Below are 25,743 nucleotides of genomic sequence, written 5' to 3'. Positions count from 1 at the left end.
TGCTGCTTGTTTTCTATTATTGCCAAAGAATTTCAGTCCATCAAATACACAATTATTGCAATAGTATTACTCCATGATATGGAAATAATATTCAGTGATCCCAAGGAATGGGAAAATTAGTTTATGCTGAATCCAGGAACTGTGAATTGCCAAAATTCCTGACTTTCTTCAGATGTTGATTGGTAACTTCTGAATCCACAGGCAGGAGGGACAAACCAAACTATGTTGACTCTTCTTTATTACTTCTCTTTATACAAGTTAGAGAGGATTTTGTGCTAGGGAGAAAGACTACCTATGACTTTCAAAATAAAAACATTTCTGTGGAGTTAAAGTGCTTCTACTATACCTGGTGCCCCTGAGCTGCACAGGAGAGGAATCTCTCCTATGGCATGCTGTAAATTTGACTGACAGCCTTTATTACTGAGTGCTGAGTATGCTACATATTCCTGGAATGTGTTTCAGGGCTGGTGATACATGAGGCCCTGCATCAGGAAGGAGTTTTTCTATGGTTCCTCACAGGCTAAGCATCTATTCAGTTCATACTGAAAATAAATAAGGTACTGATTATGATAGTGTATTCCTAGTTAATTTCCTCTTGCTTAGGCAAAGAAAAAATAGAACATTAAATAATGTTACAAGATAAAACAGTCAGTCTTGTTTTTAATAACAAGGGAAACATAACAGCAATAAAAGAGGCTATAAATGATGTAGAACTAGTCAAATTGGATTTTTCAGTCTGTCTAGTAAATAAAAATTATTGTAACTAAGTCATATGGGCACAAACATCCATATTTCAAAATATCAAACAATTTACAGCAATTTCTCATTATAAAATTCACCTGGAATAATGAAACAAACAAGTTCCTATTTCAGCAGTTTTTAATGACTTTGTGAAATGCTACCATTCCCTTTTATTTACTTTGAGCCAAATTCAGTTCTACAGGTCCCAGTAACCCAGTATGTTCCAAATCCTTTTGTCTTTTATTGGAAAATAAATAAATAAATAAATAATCAGGCAGAAGATTTAATTAAATTATAGCTTAGCACGAAGTATTCTGAAGACCAGCCAGATCAGCAGGATTTCAATATATTAATCTATATACAGTGAAGACTCAATATATCAACATTATGTGTTCATAAGTCATGACTAAACATCTAAATATATGCATAAATCTATATGTGCTGAGACTTCAGGAAAGAAAACTTATCTAAATATAACTTCAGTATTTCTGAGACTTTGTTACCTTAGCTAGGTATAGATACTTCAGACAGAATTTTATATTTTATATTTCACTTACGTTTTAAATTTTCATATTTAAGTTATTGCAAATTATTGCATCCCTCATTCATTTTGTTGATCATGGACAGGTATTAAGGTCTCCATAAGCTGTGTAAATAGAGAGAAGGAATTAAAATTCTTCCAGCAGAAATTCTCATTCCTATAGATTGTAACTAAAGTGGGACTAGCAAATAATGTATGATTTTCTCTGTAGTCCCACTAGTACTAGTGTATCATGGGGATGGTTCATGGAGTCAACAGAGAAAAGAAGACAGAAAAACCTGGGGAAGAAGGGAAAGAATAAGCCTGATATTTCCACACAGCATCTCTTTTTCTTACACAATCAATGGAAAACTGTATTTTTATCTTGTTCCTTGAGGTTAGGATGTAGTTCTAAATATCTTGGTGTCTGTATTGCTGCTTCCCGCTCATGTCCAAGTAATTATCTGTGCACAAATTAGTAAGATTTTTTCCAACAATAGGTCATTTCATTGACATATGAGTTTCACTTTTCTGCACGTGAAAATTAACATTACTTGTGCTTTCTATGAATCTGATATTTTATTCTCATTTAATGAATTTATTTTTTGTAATTTCTGCTTCATTGTGCCATTCTTCCAGGTACTATATTTATTTTTTTGTGTATCTACATATGCATTTATCAAGGAGCACACCAGTTTCTGTTCACATTTTATTTTTTCTCTCTGTACAGTGAATTCTCTTCAGTGAAATATTTTGCATTAAAAAAACACACAAACAGTACATGACCTTCATGCAATACTTCATGAAATGGCTTAATTCATCTTTCCTATCATCTTGTGATAGGAACAATGGTGAAAATTACCAGTAATATTACAAAACCTTTTATATTTACTTGTAGACATTTTTCATTTCTGGAGGGAAAACTGTAGTTTTAAGTGTGTAATTTGGATGCTTTGTACGTACTCTCATCCACTGATCAGACCATGAAACTTTTAGCCATTTCCGGGTTCTGAGTTAACTTTTTCCAAATATCAGCTGTCTAGGTTTCAACAGACCTAACCTAGGCTGTTGCAAAATGAGAATCAATGCATTTATATCATTGTGAATCTTTCAGTAAAAGAATGGAATTGTAAAAATGAATGCTAGTTTTTTTCAAAGGTAGAATATTTTAAATACTTCATTTAATATCAACAGTATACCATGTTGCATATCGAAAATTAATTCTTATTTGTAATATTACTATTTTTAAGACAAGCTGTAACAAATGCAAATATTGCCATAGGAAAACCAAAAGCCTTATAATCTGTTAACTACACAAATACTTGTCCAAATTTTTTGCAAATCGCCAACAGAAAGTGATGCAAAAGTTCTTGAACCGAGTCACTATTCAGATGTATAGTTTAAACACAATCCTTACAAAATTAACTAATTGTAGATAGGATTATTCTGTGCTTTATGGTTTCGGTTTATGAATTCCTCCCTTAGTTCATTTTTAAGTACTTAGAAGGCACTAGAATTTATGTTTTTACAAAACTAGTCCTTAGAATGCATAAATAATAAATGAAAAATAGATGGTATTACCTATATACTGAAAACAAGAGTGGAAACCTAATGCAAATCAGTTTAACTAGGAAGTATCTTATCAGAATATGGTTTAAAATTATTTCTTGGAAGGTAGTGTTATTTAAGTTGTGCTCTTTTTAAATATTTATAGGAAATGTAGTAGTCCTCAGGCTCTTGGGAACAAATCACTTTCCTTCTTTGATCTGGATGAATAAAAGTGTCAAGAGTAGGGTTTTACAGAGTTTCAGAACAATCAAGGTAGTCTGAAACTGTATGACTTAGGATCCTGTGTGCACAAGAAAGCAGAAGGGAGTTTGTTTTCTCTTCTCTCTGCTTCCTTATAGTCCTGTGTAAACACAATGTAGCTCCTAGCACAGAATGTTCTTATTTTCTAAGCAGAGAGATTATAAAACCTCAAGTTCTTGCAACTTTATTTTGAGGCCAGCTCTTCCTACCTTTTATTTTAAAATAAAGGAAGAGCCCATAATATTTTGTAATGAATGGTCTTTCAGTGTTTTATTTCCATGCTGCCTCAGCAATCTTCTGCAATTAGCTATATTCTGACAGCTTCTAGATATGCAATAATAAAGTGAGTACTTTGTGAAAGGAGGAAAAATCCCAAAAAACCACCATATTTTCCCAGAATCTAAAGAGTACAAAATATCCTATGAATGTTTTCATTCAGCTTTTTCAGAATTAATGAATATATATGAAATAGTGAAATGTCTCAGCATTATCTCTCTAAAAGGGTTCTGAGAATTTTTTAAAGGTATCAAATGAATGAAAATGCATTGTATTATTCATCCAAAGGAAACACTGTAAAAATGATAGCTAGTCAGTAACTGTTATGACAGAGGAAAGGGAGGAGAGATTCTTCCTAGAACTGCATTATATCACATGAGAAAGGGGATGCTGTGCCTTTTCATCTAATCTTTTTTTTTTTTTTTTTTGTTAACCATTTTAATGGAAAGTATTTTTTTTTTCTTGTTTTTGAAGGAGAAGAAGAAAAATGATGGCTTTGTTATTTCCTTAAATATTGCACAAATCTTAGCACAGAAAAATCACTTCTAACTGATGTGATTTACTCTCTAACAATCAGAAGAGTAAATCTTTCTCCATTGACATTATTCAGTAATTAATGTAGATTTTAAAGTACTCATTGAAAAATCCCTGTGCGCTATATAAAGGAGAGCAGATGACATATGAAGATATGACACTACTCTGTGAACTGCTCTTTGAAATATTGAAACATTTTAAAGCAGCAAAATTTTCACATCTTATTAAAATATTAGATTATGAGAAAGAAATAGCCTACATAAAAATATGAAAATTCACATCCTTGGTATTCAGACACTTAACTTTATCTTTCTGAATGAGCTGCTTGCTTCCTGGCAGTGCTAGTAAGTATTTAGATGGTACCATATATGCCAATGTATCAAATAGAACTTTGTGGTCTTGTCCTGAAGCATAAATTGATGTTTCTATTTTGTATTATAATAATGATGATAATATAAAGTGCTTGTTACAAATCAGACTTTGAATCCTTGGATTAGGTGTAGGGTAGCAAACTAAAGCAACAGCCAGTAGGTTTGTATTAAAGAAAATCTACTGCAGCATAATTAAAAGCCTGATGTGATTTATTTATTTATTAAAGAGTACTCTTTGACCAGATTTAATAGTCTAATAGACCATGGATTTGAATGTGGTACTACTTGCTTCATCAGTATTTTCTGGCTTACAAAAAACACCAATTGGATAAAGTTTTGCACGTGTATACTCATATGTGCATGCAGTTTTGCATTTGTATGACCAGAGTGACCATGGCTTTGACCATGACCAGAGTACATGGCTTTCTCATAAGCGTTATTGGCTGTAAAGAAGAGAGTATTATTTAGTATTATTTTTTTCTGTGGCATTGCATTTATTTTATTCTTATCAAAAGTAAATTTCTTTAGAATATACACCACATTGTATGATCCCTGTGATCTCTTTAGGTTCCCCATATAGAGACAAGATCACTATAGCAATTCTACAGCTGCAAGAGGAAGGAAAGCTTCACATGATGAAAGAGAAATGGTGGAGAGGCAATGGCTGCCCAGAGGAAGAAAGCAAAGAGGCCAGTGCTTTAGGAGTTCAAAATATTGGAGGAATCTTTATTGTCCTGGCAGCAGGATTGGTACTTTCTGTCTTCGTGGCAGTTGGGGAATTTTTGTACAAATCCAAAAAAAATGCCCAGTTGGAAAAGGTAAATACTGTATTTTCCTATTTTATTATTTTTTTATTGTCTACTTAAATAAAATTTAAAACATTTTATAGCCAAATGTAGGTGCATATTGATTGTTTATTGTATAATACAGTATTTCTATAACAAAGGATCACAGCAAAGTACCCAAAGTCTTATATTTACAGCTTTTAATTTGTGTTCAATATGTTTAATTGTAGCCAGCTTTCAGGACAAGTGACTATTTCTCCTCTTATTCAAGCCTGAAAAAAGACAGCTTTTTACTCCTGGAAGTTCACTGCAGTTAATTTTATGGATGAAGAAGAAATCCGAAACTGTAATGGGAAACAAATTAAACTACAGATAATTCTGATTATCAAAAGACAAAACTGTCTGTAGCTCGAAGTCAAACTATAAAAATGTGTCTATAGAAATGTTCTCTCTGAAGTTGATACTTGAAAAGTTGTCCTGGTAGCATCTGGAAAAGTTTACACCAGCTTAATTTTTTGTGGGTTTACTGCTGATCATAATATATTGTTCTATAATTTCAAAATGACTTGGTTTTGAAAGTTCTCATTTTATTTTTTTTTCTGTACTTAACAATTTCCATTACCACAATATTGTAATTGTGCCAATTCTAGTAGTATCTTTTTGAAATTCTTAGCTGAAATTACAAACTTTAACTAGAAAATAAACATCCCAATATATGCCCATGTTTAAATCTAAACTCAAACTATATATTTTATTGCTATGACATGTTCTGAATTTTTAAAAGGGAGAGAAACTATTGTTTTTAACCAGGTGTTTATTTATTGTTGTTCAAATTTTGAGGAGCTTGTGACCTGTGGTAATTCTTATATTTCTATTTAGTAAAATCAGATGTAAATCCAACAGATATATTTATTTTTATATTTTTCCAGATGCTACTGGTGAATTTTTGTAACTTGATTTATTACTCATAAATTTTAAGATTTGTTTTAACTTTGTTTGAGGCCACCATGCAATAGTCTTTTAATTTATATCTTGTTAAAGACATGTTTTCTAGTACTTACAAAGGCTGTGTGAGGTCACAAGGTCCTAAACACAGTTTGAACATGAGTACATGCTATTAAATTGTTAAAGAACCATTTAGATCCTTTTCTTTATGGTACTTCAGGCTCATTCAGTTCTGTTAATGTGCTATTTGAATGTTATGTTTCTGAAATGAAATTGTGAGGGAAAAGATACCAAATACCTAAGTAACCATGTAAATCTCAAAACTTTATCCATGCCTATGGTGGATATGGATTTTATATGGGAACCGGTATAATTTGGTTTAGATTTTCTGGACTTTTAACAGACGCTTACTTAGAAAAATAGGAATGTTTTGATAATAATCTTGTAACGTCAGTTCTTCAGTGTTCTGCAGGGTATGAATAGCTAACGTACGTAATACTGTCAGCATGTTAGAATTCATGTGAGGAAGAAGTAAATGAAACTGTTTTCTATTTAAGGAGTTATTTCTCCAAGCCCCCCACTGCTGGTTTTGTGTGGAGTTTTTTAATCTGTTTTGTTTGTTTGTTTTTTTTTTAATTTTTTAATTTTTTTGAGTGCTGGGTAGAGATAGCAATAAGTAGAAGTATCTGAATGCCTTGCATTTATTGTACCAAAAAGTTTTCATTGTAGCAACAAGTGCTAAACTAATTTCAGAATTAGGACTGAATCTGAAGCAGTTGGAAGGGTTAGGTTCTTCCACTCTCCTTCCACCACATCGCCAATATCTTCCTTCTCTACCCCTCCCCAAACACCCAACTACTCTCATCTCAGTAGGACACAAGTAAAATTTTGAAATGTAGAATAAAATTAACAGGAAATGATGCTGGAATCCCTGCATATGTCCTTCCCTGTACCACCCTCATGCACTCTTCCATAACTCACTGGCTTTCACTGTATGACTTCTACCTCCCTGCTCAAAAGTAACAGATCCCTTTTGCCTAGGAGAGAAGTGTAGCAGCAGCCAAAGGGGAGATAAGGACTGTCATTTGTCTCCAATCTCTACATCTCCTCTACTGTGACAAGTAAACCATGCAAATAACAAAGCCTTGGTTATCCCATAGAGACAGAAGAAACACCTGTTTTTTCTAACATTTATTTCATTCTTTTAGATGCAGAGCATAATTCTGACATTTCTATAAAAACTCGTTGGCATTTGAAGACAGGAAAGATCAAAGGTCACATTAAAAACCAAGGAAATGAAAAAAATAAGATTACTTCAGCTGCTCAATATATGGAGTATCCTGGGATATAAATGAACATATTAACAAGTTTACCTCCCTTGTAACATAAGAAATATACACTTGCACTTCCATTGAGGCAATGGAGAAGCAGTGCAGATTTTAAGTTTATAATCTAGATGATTTTTGAGCACTTTTGATGTAAGATTCCATCCTGGAGTACATATGTAAACAGAAACATTGCCTGGTGTGAAACTGTTTGGAGGAGTGATATCTCAAAAGGAATGGAGCTGAGAAACACAGCAGACAAAATTTTGTTATTTGCTAAAGAAACTGCTACTTCTAGTAGCTGAAGTGGCTCAGAACATCCATGCTCCTGATGTGCACAAAAATCTGAAGGAAACATAGGACACTTCTTGTCCTTCTGGGAAACAAACACCAGTAAGCAGAATGCCACCCATGCATTCCTGCCACCATAGCATTTTATGGACATGGAGAAATTCCTCTTTTATTCACGCTTTTCAAAAGCAAAAATTATTCTGGATGTCATCACCGTTAAACTGTTAGTGACATTTGCTCTGTCCAGTTTGTTTGAAAAATTAGTGTCCTAATTTAGTAGGTATTTTCTAGAAGACCCAGATCTAATGGATCTAGGACAAAACCTAACCAAAACAATCAAACTATCAAACAAACAATAAAAGTAATACTAAAACAGCACAAGAAAAAATGTATGGACTTCATTATACTATCATTTATAGACATTCAAAACTTACAGAATCATCAGCAGATCAAAGGTAGATCTGTTTGGAAAAAAAAAAATAGCTGATGTATAACTTTGAACAGTTAAAAACTTAAAAAAATGTGAAATGAGACTATGTGTTACCTTAGAGGAAACCTGGTCAGAGGCTTCCTAAAACATAAGATTCAATGGGGGAAAGGGAAAGTTAAGGGAGATGGGCTTGTTCAATTTGGAAAGGAAGGGCTCCTTGGAGACCTCATTGCAGCCTTCCAGTACTTAAAAGAAGGTTACAAACATGAGGGATACTGAATTTTTTGCATGGTCTGACAGTGATAGCACAGGAGGGAATGGTTATAAACTAAAAGAGGGGAGACTTAGATTAGATGTTAGGGAAAAGTTGTGTACTGTGTGAGTGCTGAGGCAGTGGCACAGGCTACTCAGAGAAGCCATGGGTGACCCACCCCTGGAGGTGTTCAAGGCCAGGGTGAATGGGGCACTGGGCAGCCTGAGCTGGTGGGTGGCAACACTGCTTGTGGCATGGGTTTGGAACTGGGTGGACTTTAAGGTCCCTTCCAACCCAAGCCATTCTGTGATTCAATGATAAGATTCTATGATAACACATAATGCTAGATTAAGAATGTACTGAAACAGTAACACAGGCAAAGTATTTCTGGAGTTAGATGATCAAATAATAACAAAAAGATTAGTGAAATTAGCCTCCATAGAATAGGTATTTTTAAATTATGGATTATAAAGCAATAAAAACAATAACTAAATTGACACTGATTTGCATCTTGCATGGATTTCCCAAGGAAGATAAAAACAGTTGAACATTCCGTTGCAAACAATTATCTTCCCAGCTACACAGTTGAGTGAAGAAAGATCGGAGAATCATAGAATGGCCTGGGTTGAAAAGGACCATAATGATCATCTAGTTTCAACCCCCATGCCATAGGCAGGGCCACCAACCACTAGACCAGGCTGCCCAGAGCCACATCCAGCCTGTCCTTGAATACCTCCAGGGATGGGGCATTCACAATCTCATTAGGCAACCTGTTCCAGTGTCTCGCCGCCCTCGCAGCAAAGAATTCTTCCTGACATCTAGTCTAAACCTACCCTCTTCCTGTTTAAAACTATTTCCCTTGTTCTGTTGCTCCCTTCAAGTATTGGAAGGCCACAGTGAGGTCTCCCTGGAGCCTTCTCTTCTCCAAGCTAAACAAGCCCAGATCCCTCAACCTTTCTTCATAGGAGAGGTGCTCCAGCCCTCTGATCATATTAGTGGGTCTCCTCTGGACCTGCTCTAAGAGCTCTGCATTTTTCTTGTGCTGGGGGCCCCAGGCCTGGACACAGTATTCCAGATGCAACCTCACAGGAGCCGAGTAGAGGGGAACAATTACCTTCCTCTCCCTGCTGGCCACTCCTCTTTTAATGCAGCCCAGAACATAGTTAGCTGCTAGGCATTTTGGGCTGCGAGTGCACACTGCTGGCTCATGCCCAGCTTCTCATCCACCAGGACCCCCAAGTCCTTCTCCACAGGGCTGCTCTCAAGGAGGCATTCCCTCAGTTTGTATAAATACCTGGGATTGGAGAAGTCCAGAAATATGGCATCCATTGCCTTTCCCCTGTCCACTGACGCTGTCACTCCGTAGAAGGCCACCCGATTGGTCAGGCAAGATCTGCTCTTGCTGGAGCCATTCTGGCTGTCTTGGATCACCTCTTTGTCTCATATGTGCCTTAACATAGCCTCTAGGAGGATCTGCTCCATTATCTTCCCAGGCACAAAGATGAGGCTCATCGGTCTGTAGTTCCCCAGATCTTCCTTTCTACCTTTCTTAAGATCGACTTAGGTAGTTTATGTCACAGTTATAACAAATGAAAAAACCCACAGAAAATATAGGTTTGATACTCTGGGAAGGTTTTCTTGTTGTTTGGTTTTGCCCGTGAAACAAGAAGTTGTAGTGTTATGCCATATATTTTTTTTAAGAAATCAAGTTGAATGATTTCCTTAGCAGTTTGCAGCATTGGACCCAAAGTACACGTAAATAACTGTTAAAAGGCATGTGAGTTATGTACAATATTTTACTCATAACAATAGTTTCTATTGAACTAACAAGAAACTCTGTATGCTAAATTGTTATTTGCATAAGATACCAACTATGTATTCAGAGATTACACTTAATTAACTGGTTTATCAAAACATATCATTTATAAAAATTTCAAACACCTTCTGCAGAACAAACCAGCAATGTTTTGATTTTGATAATGAAAGGATGGCAAGAATAGAAGTTTCTGATCTTATCTGATTCAAAAAGTCATGCAGATTCACTCTGTAGCCAAACTAATACATACTAGTATTTGATCTTAAATGCTTCAGGAATTAAGTGTGTTTTTTCTATAATTGGCAGTAATTCTGAATTCGTGTATACCTCACACACACACTGTAGTAGCATAATAACCTGAGTTGTATTCTGAGCTAAAGAACCCCTCTGGTCCTACCTAGTATCTAGTCTCACGGATTTTTTTGAGGACTGGAAATGGGAAAGCATTGCCCTTGTCTTTGGAAGAATTGTGATATTCCAGTGGACACAGTGGAAAGGGGCTGGGGGAGATGGCAGTTCTGATGCTGTCCCAAGTGCATTCTTTCAGAGTAACCACAAGATGGTGCCTTCTATTTTGTCAGAGAGTAGTTTAATTGCTACTTTTTCAATTCAATTTATGTCACAATGTTCACTTATATTTTATTTTTATTTTTTATTTTTAGTTATGGCCTTTTTTTAAAAAAAGCTAAAAACTTGGGTTTTGTTGTTTATAATGCAAACATATAATTATGTCATCTGCTTGGATACATGTTATTAGGCAGACCTTGTTTACCTAGCCAATCCTGACAATAAATACTCTGCTATTTGCATTTTATAATTGCTTTTACTGGTGAATGACTTACTCTTTGATTTTAACAGGCACTTGAAGGGCAGTGAATAAGCAAGGTTAGAAACAGAAGCCATCTAAAACAATCACTACATCCTTTTTTTGTTGATATGTTTCAGTTTGTCATGGATTTATGTCCACTTCATGTATTTATTTTTGTAGAGCACACACTATTTTCATAAAAGACAAGGAAAAAATTGACTTGTAGACCATTAATATTTAGCTTAATATATTGATGAGTCTCATTTCAAGCATTTATTGACCTTTTCTTCATTTTTATCCTTTTTTTTAAAAAAAAAAAAAAAAGAAAAAACTTTTCTGAGATAATTTCTATTTTGATACCACTTTAACACAGTAATTAGGTAACAGCCATAAAAGTAAGCTACGTGGTAGAAAGTACTTTTGTACTGCTGAAAACTTTAGGACAAAATTTATGATATAGCTGAGGGCAGCGACAAGTGTATGTTTGTAGAACATTTGCATGTTGTCACCCTTACAAGTGATTGTTCCTATCTTGGTCATAGTTTCTTTGGAAAAGGTGGCATTGACCCACTTTCAAGAAGTAATTTTGAAAGTTATTTTTACTCAGGTAGGAGACCCACACCTTTGTAAGAGGCAAATAGGAAACAAGAACTGCTGAGTTGAAGAATCTTTGCACTATAACCACATACCAGTTGACACTGTCCTCACAAATACAGTTTAACAGTTCCCAGTTTTGTTACATGGAAGTAGTATAAAATGCTAACATGAGCTTTATTTGCCAACGTCCTTCTATCATCTGTTTGCACCAGGAGAAATGTAATTATTTATGACTTAGGATGCTTTCTTTTAGAATGAGCAAAGTGCATACATGTAACTTTTTCTAACCTCTTTCAGGAAGAAGTTACTCCATATTGGAATAGTATGAATTTTTAGTTTTCAACAGTATACATCAAAAGTCATTATTTTCATTTTTTTTTGTGTGTTGTTTTAATCGTTATCTTAATGACAATACAAAACAGGAATACATCAATAATTTCATATGAAAAAATGAAAATAATTTTAGGATCCTTTCTTACTTTACAAGATTGAAAATAAATAAAGAAATGCTAAATTAGGTTTCATCAAACACCTTCAAAAAATCTGCAGTATTACTGGAGTTCAGAATATATTCTTAATAGTTTAATATCAAAAGCCTTTGATAGTTAGGACATTAGTTTACAATAGTTTCCAAGCAACCCCAAAGTAAATCCCAGGACGGAGATATTTTAACTTTTCAGAAAAGGCAAATTCAAAAGATTTTAAAGTTGAAAAGCATGTTCCTCAGGCTAAAATAAACAACAGAACATGGGAATTCATGGTAAATCAAAGTGAAAGCTTTGGGATTTATACCCCAAGTAACTTCTACACAACATAGAGTCAGTGATGTTATTTGTGTTGTCATGTCACATTTAGTAAAAAAGAAACCTCAGAATTTTTAATGTTGGCTGGGAGAAACAGGAGCAACTGTGGCAATTCATAAAAGTAAATGTTTTTTTCAGCTTTAGCACATTGCAGTGCAGATATGAGATTGGGAAATTGGAAACTTCTATCATCTTACATTCCCTTGAGCACTAAATGTGGATTTACAGGCTTGCATGGTTTGTATGTGTGTATGTTGACAGATTACTTTAGGATGAGGTATTAATTATAATTAAATGCCCTTATGGAATCTAGCCAGCTAAGTATTAGAAGATATTTTCTAATGAGGAAAACTTAAAAGTGAACAAAACCCCCAAATTTTTTAGAAAAGGATATAACAAGACAGAAATGGAACAAATGAAAATAAAAAATTTGACACATGGTGACATTTCAAAAATCAATTGCAAACAATAAAACATTAAAAAACAAGATCTCTATTTTAATTGAGAATTGAAATGTATGCAAAACTGTCCATTGCATAAGCACAATTGTAGGAATGTGATTTCGAAAGGCTTACTAGCACTCCATAGATATTCACTGAAATATCAAGGCTTTAATTCCACGTCTCATTTATGGCATTTTTTTTGTTCAACACAGATAATTTAAAGATGTATAAAAATATTTGAGAACCTCAACAAGCCATTTATTTCATAGTAATTATAGTACTCTTTCACTCATCAGTAGAAAGAAATGTGTTCCTCTAAATGTTACATTAACATGTCACGTATACAAATATTTTAGCATATAAATATTAATATTTGTATTTTTACTTAATCAGCTATGCTATAGATAAATGTAATATGAGCAACCTTATCAAGATACTTCACACCTACAGTTGTGTCAGGGAGTTCAGTCAGACAACAATTTGGCTCCAGTGAACTTTTAGTTAAGTTAGGTTGCTTCCACTTCAGTACAAGCCAGCCATGCAGTTTTAGTTACCTTTTATTTTGAGAAAATATTCTAGACTGTCAGATGAAACCATGTAATTACGAGGAAACTGATGCTAATACTATGCAGTGCAATGTGATTATAGTAGTGTTTCCAAAACAATAGAAACCACTTCCATTAAATTAATACTATTAGTCTCTCTGTTCAACATGATTTGAGGCCACATGAGATTTTATATTAAGTTTATACTATCACACTGAACTATAAAATTAGTACATATTTTTACAGTGAATAATGTACAGTGGACTTACTTAAGTTCAGGAGACTTTAAAAAAATGTTTAGCTACAATTATTCTTAGGCACATTGTGTTTATTTTCTAAAGTGGCTCTGTAAGATAGACTGTCTATTTTCAAATTAAATTATATGGTGATACATAACAATATTTAAATCCCGGTAGATTTATACCCTGAAAGACTTATTACATATCAGCACTTCTTTTCACCATGCCTGAAGATCAACAATTCTGTTTCTCCTTGGACGAATGAAGAATGAGTTTAGTTTTAGGAACAGAAGTGATTTAACAGGTGAATGAAATTTCACAGCCAGTGGCACAGTATCTCAGGAGACTAATTTCCCTGCTGAGAAGCAGAGAAATATCCTACACAGAGGTGATAGGAAGGTACAGAAACATTAGGATGTTACATTGGATATCATTCTAAATCAGATGGGCACTACTGTATACACTGTTATTTATTTGCTCAGTGACATTTATATGTCTGAAGTGCTATGAATAGCTATCAACACTTTTTAAACTTCTGAAAGTCATGTGTAGGTGTTGTTCCAGAGAAACTGGACTGCAGTAGTCCATTCTGGAAGAAGGTCTGTGGGTTTCACACCGCCAGAAATTATTGCTGCTATCCTAGACCCAAGTGACAAACTGTACTTCTTGCCACTGTTCCACTTTGGAAACCCAGACCCAAACTTAGGAGCCTGTAGGAATCTGAGACTGTAAGCTCAGACACCCTTGCAAGAGGAAGAACTGAGTAATAAGGGTAGATGATATCTTCTGAACGCTTCCCTTTACTTGTCCAATGTAGCACTCATCTTCCATCATACCCCTTCAGCCAGGTACTGGAAGCACAAAATGACTGCACCACCCTGGTCTGACAAGAGAACAGAGCTGTGAATCATCTTCATGCTGATGATACCACAGCCCAAATTATTTCATTATCTCCCCAGTGGCCTCATATACTTGTTAAAAGGAGAGATGACAGGATGAAACCTTGTGGAATCCTGCATGAGAGAGAGCCCTCGGGGCTGATGAGAAATTGCCCTATGCCATCCTCTGGGATTTCTCTGAGTGGAAAGAGTGGAACCACACAAGTGCAATCCCATCTGCCCCAGCCTAGGTCCACAGGTGAGTCAGAAAAACATCATGGTCACTGTGATGTTCAGTAAGGCTGCTGGCAGGAGCTGTATGAAGGCATCTTTGAAAAAGCTGTCTGCAGTGATATGAATTCCCCAACATTCATAGGTACTAGTATAGCTGCCAGGCTACACTCAGGCTGGGAAGCAGGCTGAATGGTTTTCAGAAGATTGTAAATGGACTTAGAGGTTTTGTTTGTTTGTTTGTTTTTTACTAGAACTCTCTTGAATTCACCAGAGTACGTGTTGTTGCATTAGGAAATCAATTTTAGAATTGTAAAGTTGCTGGACTTGTTTTCTGGACAATGATTAACATTCTATTGAGCAGGTCATTCAAGGCAAGCTGGAATCTTATTGTCCTACAAGGAGATGCTAATAATCTATGCTGCAAGTGACCTGGTGTTTTTTCTCATTTTTTCTTTTTTGAGGGGGCAAGGGGGTGGGGGCAGAGGGAAAGAGTGAGCAGATTGGGAAGGATTGGTGGGTTCATTTTTATTTTGTTTGATTGTTTATTGTACCAGCAATGACATGCTATATATTATCTAAGCTCAAATCGCAACCATAAAGTTCAAAAGATTATTTCAGGTTGTGGCACTGCTATTTTGCTGCAGGAAGGGCCAGTAACATCACACTCTTTAATTCTCTCTAGATAGCTTGAAAAGTCATTGGAATAATCAGCGTTCAATTCAGTTACAACAATGAAACCCCTCATGCCTCACCAAGCTCTTTGGAACAATTCTAATTGTCTTGAATTCATAGATGTGATGGTGGAAGCAAAACTTAACTGATAGAATAATAATTTTCATTTTGTTTGATTTTGATGTCTGTATTTGAGTAGGTGATAGATCTCTCATACATTTTGTCCTGAAAATTACTTCTTAAAATGGCTCCCAGTTCTGCTCCTACCAAAGATGTAACAATTGCTAAAACTGAATCTGAGAATACTTAGGTGATATTTTCAGCTAATTGATATAAAATTACTTTTCAGTGGATTTGTGTATTATACTTACTATGGATTGAAAATATACTACATCAGAAAAGTTTATAGCAAAATCTTTAAATGTATGTACGTCTATGTGTGTGTACACTCTTTGGTTTAAAAACAGATACATAACTAAGAATCCTTAAAATCTAAGCTTTATAAGTACACTTTAATTTATCTTGATAAGGTTATGCTTGCATTCCATGAGATAATCTCTTTTTTCAAGTTTATTTTCATTCCTTTAGTTGCTGATCTGTTTGTGATCTTATGTAAACATTTTGCTAGGATTTCTGTTTCTCTCCTCGGGTGTGAGATAGACAGATTTTTCATAAATGCATTCAAAATATCTGGCACGTGGAAAGAAAAAAAAGATTAGAAGGGAAGAGCAGGGCCGAGCTGTGCATCGAGTCTCAGCTAACCTCATGAATATGAAAAAATTTGATTGGTATATCCTGTTAATTGCTAGAATACTGACCCATGACATAGCAAGCATATGCAGGATTACTGCTGCTACTGCTTTAAAAGAATTTAACAAGGTTTCCAATAATATCTGACATGCAAGACTGGAAGTAATAATGAAATTCAACATAAATCTTATAGTTTTGTGCTGAATGTTGACAGTCAACCTTACATTAAATGCATTACAGAGGGAAAAATCTATAAAAAAGCAAACACTTGTGACATTTATATTTAAAACAGAGAATATTATTCACTTTAATCAGAATGCTAGAAGTGATGCTAGCTTGCCATTATATTTTTGTGACTCTTTTTAGGACATTAAAAACAAAACTTATAGTGACAGTTTCATAGCTCTGTGTATAAAAAATGCTAATACGTTTTCTGATTACCTTTCTAAATTCTTATAAAGCAATATAATAAAAAAGTTAAATACTGTCTAACTTTCATATTAATACATCCATGCAAGGAAACATTTTTCTTTCAGGCTGTAACGCCATGCACAAGCTATGTAAATAGTTTGTAAACAATGGTAACATTCTGCTAAATGGTTATCTTGATTCATGATTTGTGAGCTGTCAGCAGTGGCAAAGAATGAAAGAGGTATCTGTTATTTCTTCACACTTACAGAGAAGAGGTTATTTTTTTGTTTTGCTTTGATTTTTTTAGAATTGCTTTGTATTAAAAGGCTAAAAACTACAGTTCTGATTAAAATTTTCTTTTGTGCTCTTGAAGTCTCTTCTTAGAACTACAGACAATTTTTTCTAATGTTTTATAGTGTTTGCTTGCTGCAACAAAATAGTTGCACTTAACGATGCTGGTGTTCAGCAATCTGTACTCTTTCCTTCAATTTCCCTGCTATTTGATTGTATCTGAGGTGACTTGGAGGCACCATTTACTTTTTGGTAGCATTCAGGAAGACAACTTATGATTTTTTAAGTGTTGGGGGAAAATCAATAATAACTGATGTTCTTGTAATGTGCCTGCTGTGTGGAAGGTAAGTCAGAGCAAAAGGTTATTTTCATTGAATGATGAAGTGAATCTTATAATACCTGTCAAAAGAGCTCATTTTCATGGTGTACAGCAAGATCTGCAATACAATCTCAAAGTTGTGTAAACATTTCACTCTTTTCCCCAAAAATCTGAATAGCCAGATGATATCAACATTGAGACAATGGATTATCTTTTCTAAAATATTGCCTGAAAATGTCACTTATTTGTTAGAGAAAGTATTACATAGCTGCTTCTCTATTTCACATCATGTTCTTCCAAAAGATGTATTCCAACTTGTTCCTTGTGTAAGAACACAAAATTTAAATGTACAGAAAATTGAGAATGTACTCATATTGGAATAAAAAAGAGACAAGGAAGGAATTTATATTAAAAAAATGGTCAAACATGAAGTAATCATTTGTAAACTTTTTTGAACATGATTTTTCGATATGTAGGAAAACTTTTCTGTATGGCATATTTCTCTGACAAAACCCGAAGAAAAGAATCTACATCATGAACTTTTCCACAACCTTGAACTTATCTGTTTTAAAACAAATGGCTATTAACTCATCTGTTTTAAAACAGATGACTATTTCAGTGAATGAAATTTTAAGAGAAAAAAAAAAAAAAAGTATTATTTCTTTTATTCAGTACTTAGTTACCAAAGAGATGGTACTGTCTGGGAGACAATATTGTTTATTTTTTTTTAGACATTTGATCATTTAAAATAATGCATAGCGTACCTGAAAAAAAATACTAAATGAAGTAGTTAGGTTTTTTTTTATTATTATTTCATATAGTGTATTCAGTTAAGTTCACACGAACTTAATTTATATAACATAACTTGAAAACACAGTTGCAGAATTTCCTAGATAAAATAACTATCACAAAATTTTGTTAAGTGCCTTTTTAATACTGTCAGTCTTGCCAACATTTCTCATTTTATGGAGTTCATTAAAAGAGTTTTCCAATTGAGATAAAATTCTCAAGGAATACATTCAGGCAGTTTTCTTCAGATGTTATTTTCAGATTATCTCAGAACGCTGGCATCCAGTACATGCATCTTCTTTCTTCTTGGTCCTTGATTGTAATCCTGTTCGTACTGATAGTGTCTAAAAATCAATACCTTTTGATAAGTGTTTGCATATCTCTAAAAAACATTTTGGTGGATTGATGAATCTTGAAAAGTATTGACTCTGTTCTGTCACTTTTTTAGATCTCCTGGCAGAGAGAGCAAGGAATAAAATCTTGAAAGTTTTAAGTGCTAATGCATCATTTTTCAGTGTAGGATTTCAATGTTTCAGTTAGGTCTTAATTCCATAGGTGAGAGCCGTATAATGGTTGCTGGTAATGTAACACTGAGAGCTGCAGCATTTGCTTAACAAATTCCTGTGAAGTTCCGGAATTATGTGCTAAGTTCTGCACATAGTGCAAATGCCAAGATCTGCATGCCTTAGTAATTTCACCTGTGAGCCTGCAGGGAATATTAAGTTACATATTGCAATTTGTATTGATTTCAGGGCTAATTTCAGTTCGATAAGCATAACTGCAGTTCTGATTTTAAGCAACAGCAATCTTTTAAAAATGTATTCTAAGAGGATTGAATACTTTGTTCCAAAACACAGTTGAATGAAAGGAGATAGAGTTTCCTGCTTTCTATGCAATGTTAATCAAGAATAACTTATACAATCTGATGCATTATGGCTCAGAGCATTCAGTGAACAACTTCACATAGTGACAATGATTAAGTTTCATATTTTATCTCAACACAGTGCATAGGAACAGTTGAAAAGAGATACTTACTGAGTGTCTACTGGAGAATTTACTCTGTGAAGGCAGTCAGAAATGATGAGTTTTGTCTTGAAACTTGGCCTCTGAAGAACTTATGCCTGACTACACCAAAGAAAAAGGCCTTCCTGTTCCTTGGATTTAAAACTTCAAATTTTCCTTAGTTGCAGGTTCCCTTTTCTATCACAAGTTGAATAAGCATCATTAGTTTATTTGAAACTCAGCAGGAGAAAAAAGTGTTTGAAAGGAGGAGCATCACAGCCAGAGGAAGATTACACTTTTCCTTCCTTCCTGCCTATTCCCTGTTCATAAAAAAAGTTAGAGAAGAGGGTATGTTCAGGACTTGGTGGATTCAAGTTTAGTTCTATCCTATGACTGAAGATAGAACTAAATTCACATTTGCACTCTTTTACATTACATAGAATTTTACTAAAATATACTGATGTAGCAGAAGCTATCCCTGAAGCATTTCTTTTCCCACTGATTCCCCAGTGCCTAATCTACAGAGCTACTAGCACTCTCACTCTCTCCCTTTTTCCCACTCTGCCACCATTTGCTGCTTTTATACAAAGTAGAATAGGATAAATAGAAGAAAACTGGAAGTAATTTTACCCTGATATGTTCTCATTCCTTTAATTTTACAGTCCTCTGCTGAGACACTAGGGTTTAAATCTCTGGCAGAAAATGCTATTGAATTGACAGTCTCAAATGTGTCTTGTGTTCAGCTCACACACTCCAGCTGATGAATAGCTGCACGAATAAAGAGTTGCAATATCTGCCATACTTCCTAATTTAGTCGTTCTTGAGGTTGGAACTGAATATGGATTTTGATAAACACAGTTTGAAATTAGTCTTCCAAAGAATTAGGTAAGATGAGTTCCTCAAAAGCTTTCTGGACCAGTCTCCCAACTCCAGTCTTATAGAGCAGTGGAAATATAACAATTTACAAATAAAGCAAGGTTCTTGATTTGGGAGAGAAATTAGATGATTATATATTGATTGCCACTCTATTACCAATCACACAAAGTCATTAGACTGAACTTAGATTAATAGTAGGTGCTCTGTCTTTTATTTTATTTTATTCTTCACATCTTCTCCTTGAACTATAGATTAGCTATTAAAAGCAAAATTCAAAGCACTGTATCATAATTCACACTTTTGCTTTGCATGAGAAGTATTGTCAGAAGCTTGTCATGCTATCTCAGGCTCTAGGATATATTATTTCATTAATACGATTATGCATTAGCTGGTAGACGTTTCACATAGAGCATGTGATAAAAGTGAAAAAGATCCTAAAATTGAGACTTTTCTTCTTCACCCCTGTTTATTTCATGCTTCAGTTCTAAGACCAAGAATGAGCTAATAGCTCAACACACTATTAGCAGTTCAGAATTCATTCAAATGAGGGTAATAAGGGAGATTTTAAGTTGCTTTTCAAATGTGTTGCCCTATTGGAAAAAAAAAAGGAAAAATGTCTTTGAGGATCTACTTGATGAAAACATGTTTATAATGTTTTTTTCTGATTCCATAAACATGGAGATTTTTGTAAATATATTCTACAGAATTATATTTGGTAGTGGAAGATGTTTTTAAATGCAGAATATTTTTTTGGAAAAAAAAAAAGAAGTAGATTCCTTTTTTTCAGTAATAGGTCTGCATTAACAGTATAACAGTTATAGGTCTGCATAACAGTAGATAAACATTAATTTAGGTAAATTTCCCACTATATAACTTACTGTTTTGTCAAGGACCAACTAATTAAACCATGTAGAAATTAGATGCATTGTGTTGAAATATGGGAAGGGAAATTTTACTGAATACCTAATATACATGTTAAATTCAGATGTTATCCTGTAAAGCTAAACTATGTTAACAGAACATCTGTTTGAAATATTTTTATGTATCATGTGCATGCATGTCAGTAGCTGGAAGATAAATAATTGTAGAGACAAGGTGAATTTTTTCAGTGAGTCATCACAGCTTGATAAGTCATTTTAATTATTATGCGATGCATATTTAAAAGACATTAATTTGTTATGAGCTCCAGGCTGAGACAAAGCAAACTTACAGGATTGACATGGCTGTGCCAATGGAATGAATCTGCTTCTAGGCATTGCAGTTAGACACTTCTTACAGATGTTTTTGTTTTTTTCTTTTTTTTCTTTTGCTTTTCTTTTTCTTTTTTTTTTTTTTTTCCCCCCATCTATTTCCCTCTCTAGAGGTCCTTCTGTAGTGCCATGGTAGAGGAGCTAAGGATGTCTCTGAAGTGTCAGCGTCGATTAAAACACAAGCCACAGGCCCCTGTTATTGTGAAAACAGAAGAAGTTATCAACATGCACACATTTAACGACAGAAGGTTGCCGGGTAAAGAAACCATGGCATAGAGCTGGGAAGCCTAACACCCCAAGCACAAACTGTCGTCCTTTTTCCAAACAACCTTGCGAGAATGTTTCCTGTGGAAATATGCAACCTGTGCAAAATAAAATGAGTTACCTCATGCCGCTGTGTCTATGAACTAGAGACTCTGTGATCTCAACAGTTGCAATGGCCAGACTCAAATCACAAGCATCATGGATCAACCGAGTTATGCAGGGTTACACTGTTCGCCATGGGTTTCCACCATTATGAATGAATGAATGTTCCATATAAGTTTTGTGGCTGGTTTCAAATGCAGTCTCAATGAGAAATTACAGGTTCCTTTTGAAGTTCAACCGTTGCCAGGAGATGGAGAACAAATTTCTGAAATGCTACTAACCACAGAAGGAGTCTAGTAGAAATAATATCTCAGAACTGTAGTGGAACAAGAAACCATAAGTTTTTCTGAACTTCCAGACATAGAAGGGTTGGTTACTGTTGATAGACTGTAACTGCCATCAGGACAGGTGGTAGGAGCTTCCTGGATGGAAGAAATATTACAACAAAGAAACATGAATCCATGAATAGAAGAATACACGTGGAGATGCTCACCTGCTTTTTGGACTGTCTATGTCACTGAACTAAGTAAATAAATAATAATTAAAAAAAGACACAACATATTAAATTTATCTGGGCTGGAACTTTGATCAAAAAGCAACAAGAGTAATCCATAATTTTGACCCAATTCTTAGAGGAATAAAAGGTCTGTGAGTACAAAGGAATGTATCTTACAACTTTAAGTTAAAAGCAATTACTTTTCTTTTCTTAAATTGTGAGAAGGGGGGGAGTAATAAGGATGGGGGGAAGGGGTGGGAAAGCAGTGTATTTCATGCATAGAGGCTTGCATTTTAGTCTGAATGGGTTTTGAAGCCTTTGTTCCTGCTATTAATTGAACTCAATGGAGCCTGTGCAATTCTCACTAATGTTGGAAGTAGAATGGGTCACCTAAAAGAAGTGAATGTGGAGAACTTTAAGGAGGACTGCATTCTTCAGTACAGTCACAGTACTAAATGAACAAAATTCTTGAGCAGTTTTTTTTTTTTCAAAAAAAAAAAATGTTCAGGTTTATTTGTGGAAATGCAAGATTTCTATGAAAATAGTTTTTGTATGGAAATTTTTGTAATACTTTTTATCAACAAAATAAGAGCATATGTTTCTGTCAGGGGTGTGATGCCAAGCATGAATGGTAGTGCGTGTGCACCACCAACGTTTGGTGAAAACTATTTTTATCAAGAAAAAGGAATCTTAGAAGAGTCATATTTTCAAGTTAGATAATATAAAAACTAGGTGCACTACCACCACTGCTTACCATACAACACCCCTGGTTTCCACTAGCCTGATAACATGCTGTCATGAACAATTGTGCGTAAATGGTAAAAGACACAGACCTCTTGACCACATTGTGATAACAGTTAAAGTACACTCAGTTTGCTGTTTGAATCCACAAAATTAAAAAAAAAAAAAAAGTAAAAAATAGAAAAGAGGAAAAAAAAAGATTATTAAAGTAATATCAGTTTTAGTTATTTTGGTTTTTGCTGCGTGATTTGAGCAAAATATGTACAGTACTTTGTGTTAGTACTGGTACTTACAACAGCCTCAGCTTTAGTGCCCTAACCTGTTAATTCTTGCCACTAAATATGTGGCCAGAGTGTTTTCTGGGATTTCTGAGAGAAGCCAGTAAAACATACCATGATAAGTTTTTTTCTGGATCTAGCTCTTAGTTGAACAATGCTTATTTTTATGCCCTGCCTATGGTGACTTCCTGAACATAACATTTTGAAATACTGCCCTACAGATGCTGAAAGTTTCACTACCATCTACAGTAAATTTATTTGTATCTGAACAACAAAAAAAATGTGTAGGATGGCTATATAGAAACGTTATGTCAACCAAAAAAGATGATCAGGATGGCCTTTGTATCAAAAATATTTCATTTGGCTATTTAAAACAAAAAAGCAAACAAACAAACAAACACCCTTAGAATTGTCACAAATAATCTGTCATTTGTAAGTAATGAGATCATTTGTTTGCTGAGGCTTAATTTAACCTTATAATCATCTTTCTAAGACAAGAGTATATGATACATCACCCAAATTTTAGAAACTGTGTAATGATATTTGGGCAAAGGAGGGAGGTTTGTGTCTACTACCCGGTTCTCATAAATCTTCATAGAGACTGAGCTGGCCATTTCCATTGTGAATAGGGACTGAGAAAGCAAAATTTCTGATGTTTGTGAGAGTTTCATCCCCATGTATGTGATAACAAAGAACAAGTTATCTTTGCCTGAAGCAAAAACAAGATAAAAACACCTTCAGCAAAGATTCTGAAAATTAGTATGCTTACATAATGCATATTTAATTTTAAGTTAATTCTTTAAAATAAAAAGGGGAAAAAAGTAATTGTCATACAACATAATGAAAACTCCTACTTCTGATGGCTTGGAATGGAAAAAAAAATTGGCTATTGAATTTGTTTGATGATTTACAATAAAATTTGTAAAATCATGAAATAAAATGCTGTATTATATTCAGACAAATCTTTCTTTTCTCAATTAAGGTTGTTGAAATAAGCAGAAGTTCCATTCTCCCCCTGATGCACATGGCTAATTCCCATTAACCTTTATGTGAGCCAAAGTAAGTGTAGTTGTAGAATATGTCCTAAATATTTAATTGGGTCAAAATCCCCCCAGAGAACAAGAATCCTAACACAGAAGTAGTGTGGTTTAATTAGGGTTTCAGCGAGAATTTCATCCTTCCATTGTTAAAGGAAACACACAAAGTAACTAGAGATTTGTGTTTAAAATCCAGACCAGAAATGCATGGCTCTACAGAGTCATAGTAGGATAATAAGATTACTTACAAAAATAAAAAAATCATAATATTATTCTGTTGTAATCATTTCTGCATTTTTTTTTCACAAAAAAATTAAGACATCTAAGGCAAAAAATACTAAAAAACAGTTGAACTCCAAAGTAATAGGAAATTCTGCTAGTAGTTTTGTACTCCAAAAAGTTCAGTGGTTCATTTTGCCTACACTGCTATGATGGAAATTGTCTGTTCTGAAGAAAACTTCTTAATTTTGAAAAACTTCTGAATGTTCAGACAGTATAAATTTCTACACTGTCATTAAAGTCAAAGGAATCTCACCATCTAAAGTAAAGTGAGTATCTGGCCTATGAAGGTTCAGAATCTGCTCAATTAGTCTGCTGATATATTAGGACAGGATGATGGGTGCTCCTCTGACTGACTTTGAGTGTTACTCTAAAGAAAAATTTTCAAGCAGTTATAACTCAACTATATGGTGGTACCTAGTGGCTGAAAAATTGCGGTAAAAGTTGAAAGGGACATTTTTTTCCTTTATGTACTTCAGGAAAGATAGATGTTCATAACCATTAATGATTTCTCATGCCTCAGCATGATTATACAGCAATAGATAACTATGTGGATATTATAGAAGAAAAGACAACAACAACCAAACAATAAAAAATACCCTCTAGCTTTTTTGTTATTATCATTTGTGAAGGAGTAGTAGAGAAAATTCTGGTCCAAATAGTTAGATTCCATCAACAGAAATGCGATGCTTTATAATAAATGGGGATTTATGGCCCAGTCTAGACACCAAGAGGCCATTTTCATATTATTCTTCCATTACATAAATGCAAATTCAAACACATTAGAGAGTATGTGACAGTTTTTTGTGAGATGCTACTTTCTGAAATTTTCATCTCAATTTTCAGCTCAAGAATTCACAGAATCACAGAATCATAGGGCTTAGAAGGGGCTTCTGGAAATCATCTAGTTCAACCTCTCTACTAATGCAGGTTCCCTACGTCTCAAATAACCTTCTCTTTTATGTGTTTGCTTTTTTCCTCTTTTACTTGCAGCTCTGTGCAATAGCTCTTTTTGTCTTCATCCATAGTCTTCCAAAAAAATCCAAAAATAAAATTGTTTTACCCTATTACACTATCTAGTTGATATTTCAGAATAGAAAATAAACAATTCATGAAGAAAACATCAAACACTCAAATTGAAGCAGGACAAATGTCTGGGTATACTAGAAAATCAAAATATTTCAGGGAAACGAGGTCATGATTAGAGAAAATGTCACACAAAGAGGCAAAAGGTAAAGCTATGAAATCAGTTTCATATTATTAATCTTCAAGGGATATTAGAAAAATATTTCTTGTACTTTAGACATGACTTTACTTACTCTCCAAATACAATGGAGTCTCTAAATATATCAACAGCCTCAAATATAATGATCAAAATGCTAGCTCCTTTGAAAGCAGTGGCAAAACTCCTGTTGCAGAGAAATTTTGATTTAGCCCAATACTTCAGAAAATTCTGTACTCAGTCAAATGTATACTAATAAGATACTAAGGGCAAAATAAAGTGCCAGCTTGTGTTCAGGTGTGCAGGAGCATTTGTGCTCTT

The 25,743-nt window shown here is 34.4% G+C and overlaps 1 protein-coding gene across 5 annotated transcripts in view; it reads left to right on the top strand.

Moving 5' to 3' along the window:
- GRIK2 (glutamate ionotropic receptor kainate type subunit 2) overlaps positions 1-23,842 on the top strand; it is a 371,621-nt gene extending 347,779 nt beyond the window's left edge. For 2 of the 5 annotated variants that reach the window (XM_040697879.2, XM_040697878.2), the window contains 2 exons: positions 4,819-5,069; positions 21,115-23,842. In XM_040697879.2, coding sequence (XP_040553813.1) covers positions 4,819-5,069; positions 21,115-21,279 — 416 coding nt within the window. In that variant the 3' untranslated portion in view covers positions 21,280-23,842. Of the gene's footprint in view, positions 1-4,818; positions 5,070-5,266; positions 10,914-14,490; positions 14,669-21,114 lie in introns of those variants that run through there. The other 3 variants (XM_040697877.2, XM_015284533.4, XM_040697880.2) reach the window with 3 other exon arrangements.
- The last annotated feature ends 1,901 nt before the right edge of the window (positions 23,843-25,743 follow it).

The sequence above is a fragment of the Gallus gallus genome, chromosome 3 (genome assembly GCF_016699485.2).
Source record: "Gallus gallus isolate bGalGal1 chromosome 3, bGalGal1.mat.broiler.GRCg7b, whole genome shotgun sequence".
Lineage (NCBI taxonomy): Eukaryota > Metazoa > Chordata > Aves > Galliformes > Phasianidae > Gallus > Gallus gallus.
The sequence above is the reverse complement of the archived record's forward strand: the minus strand, read 5'-3'. Positions and strand labels throughout refer to the sequence as shown.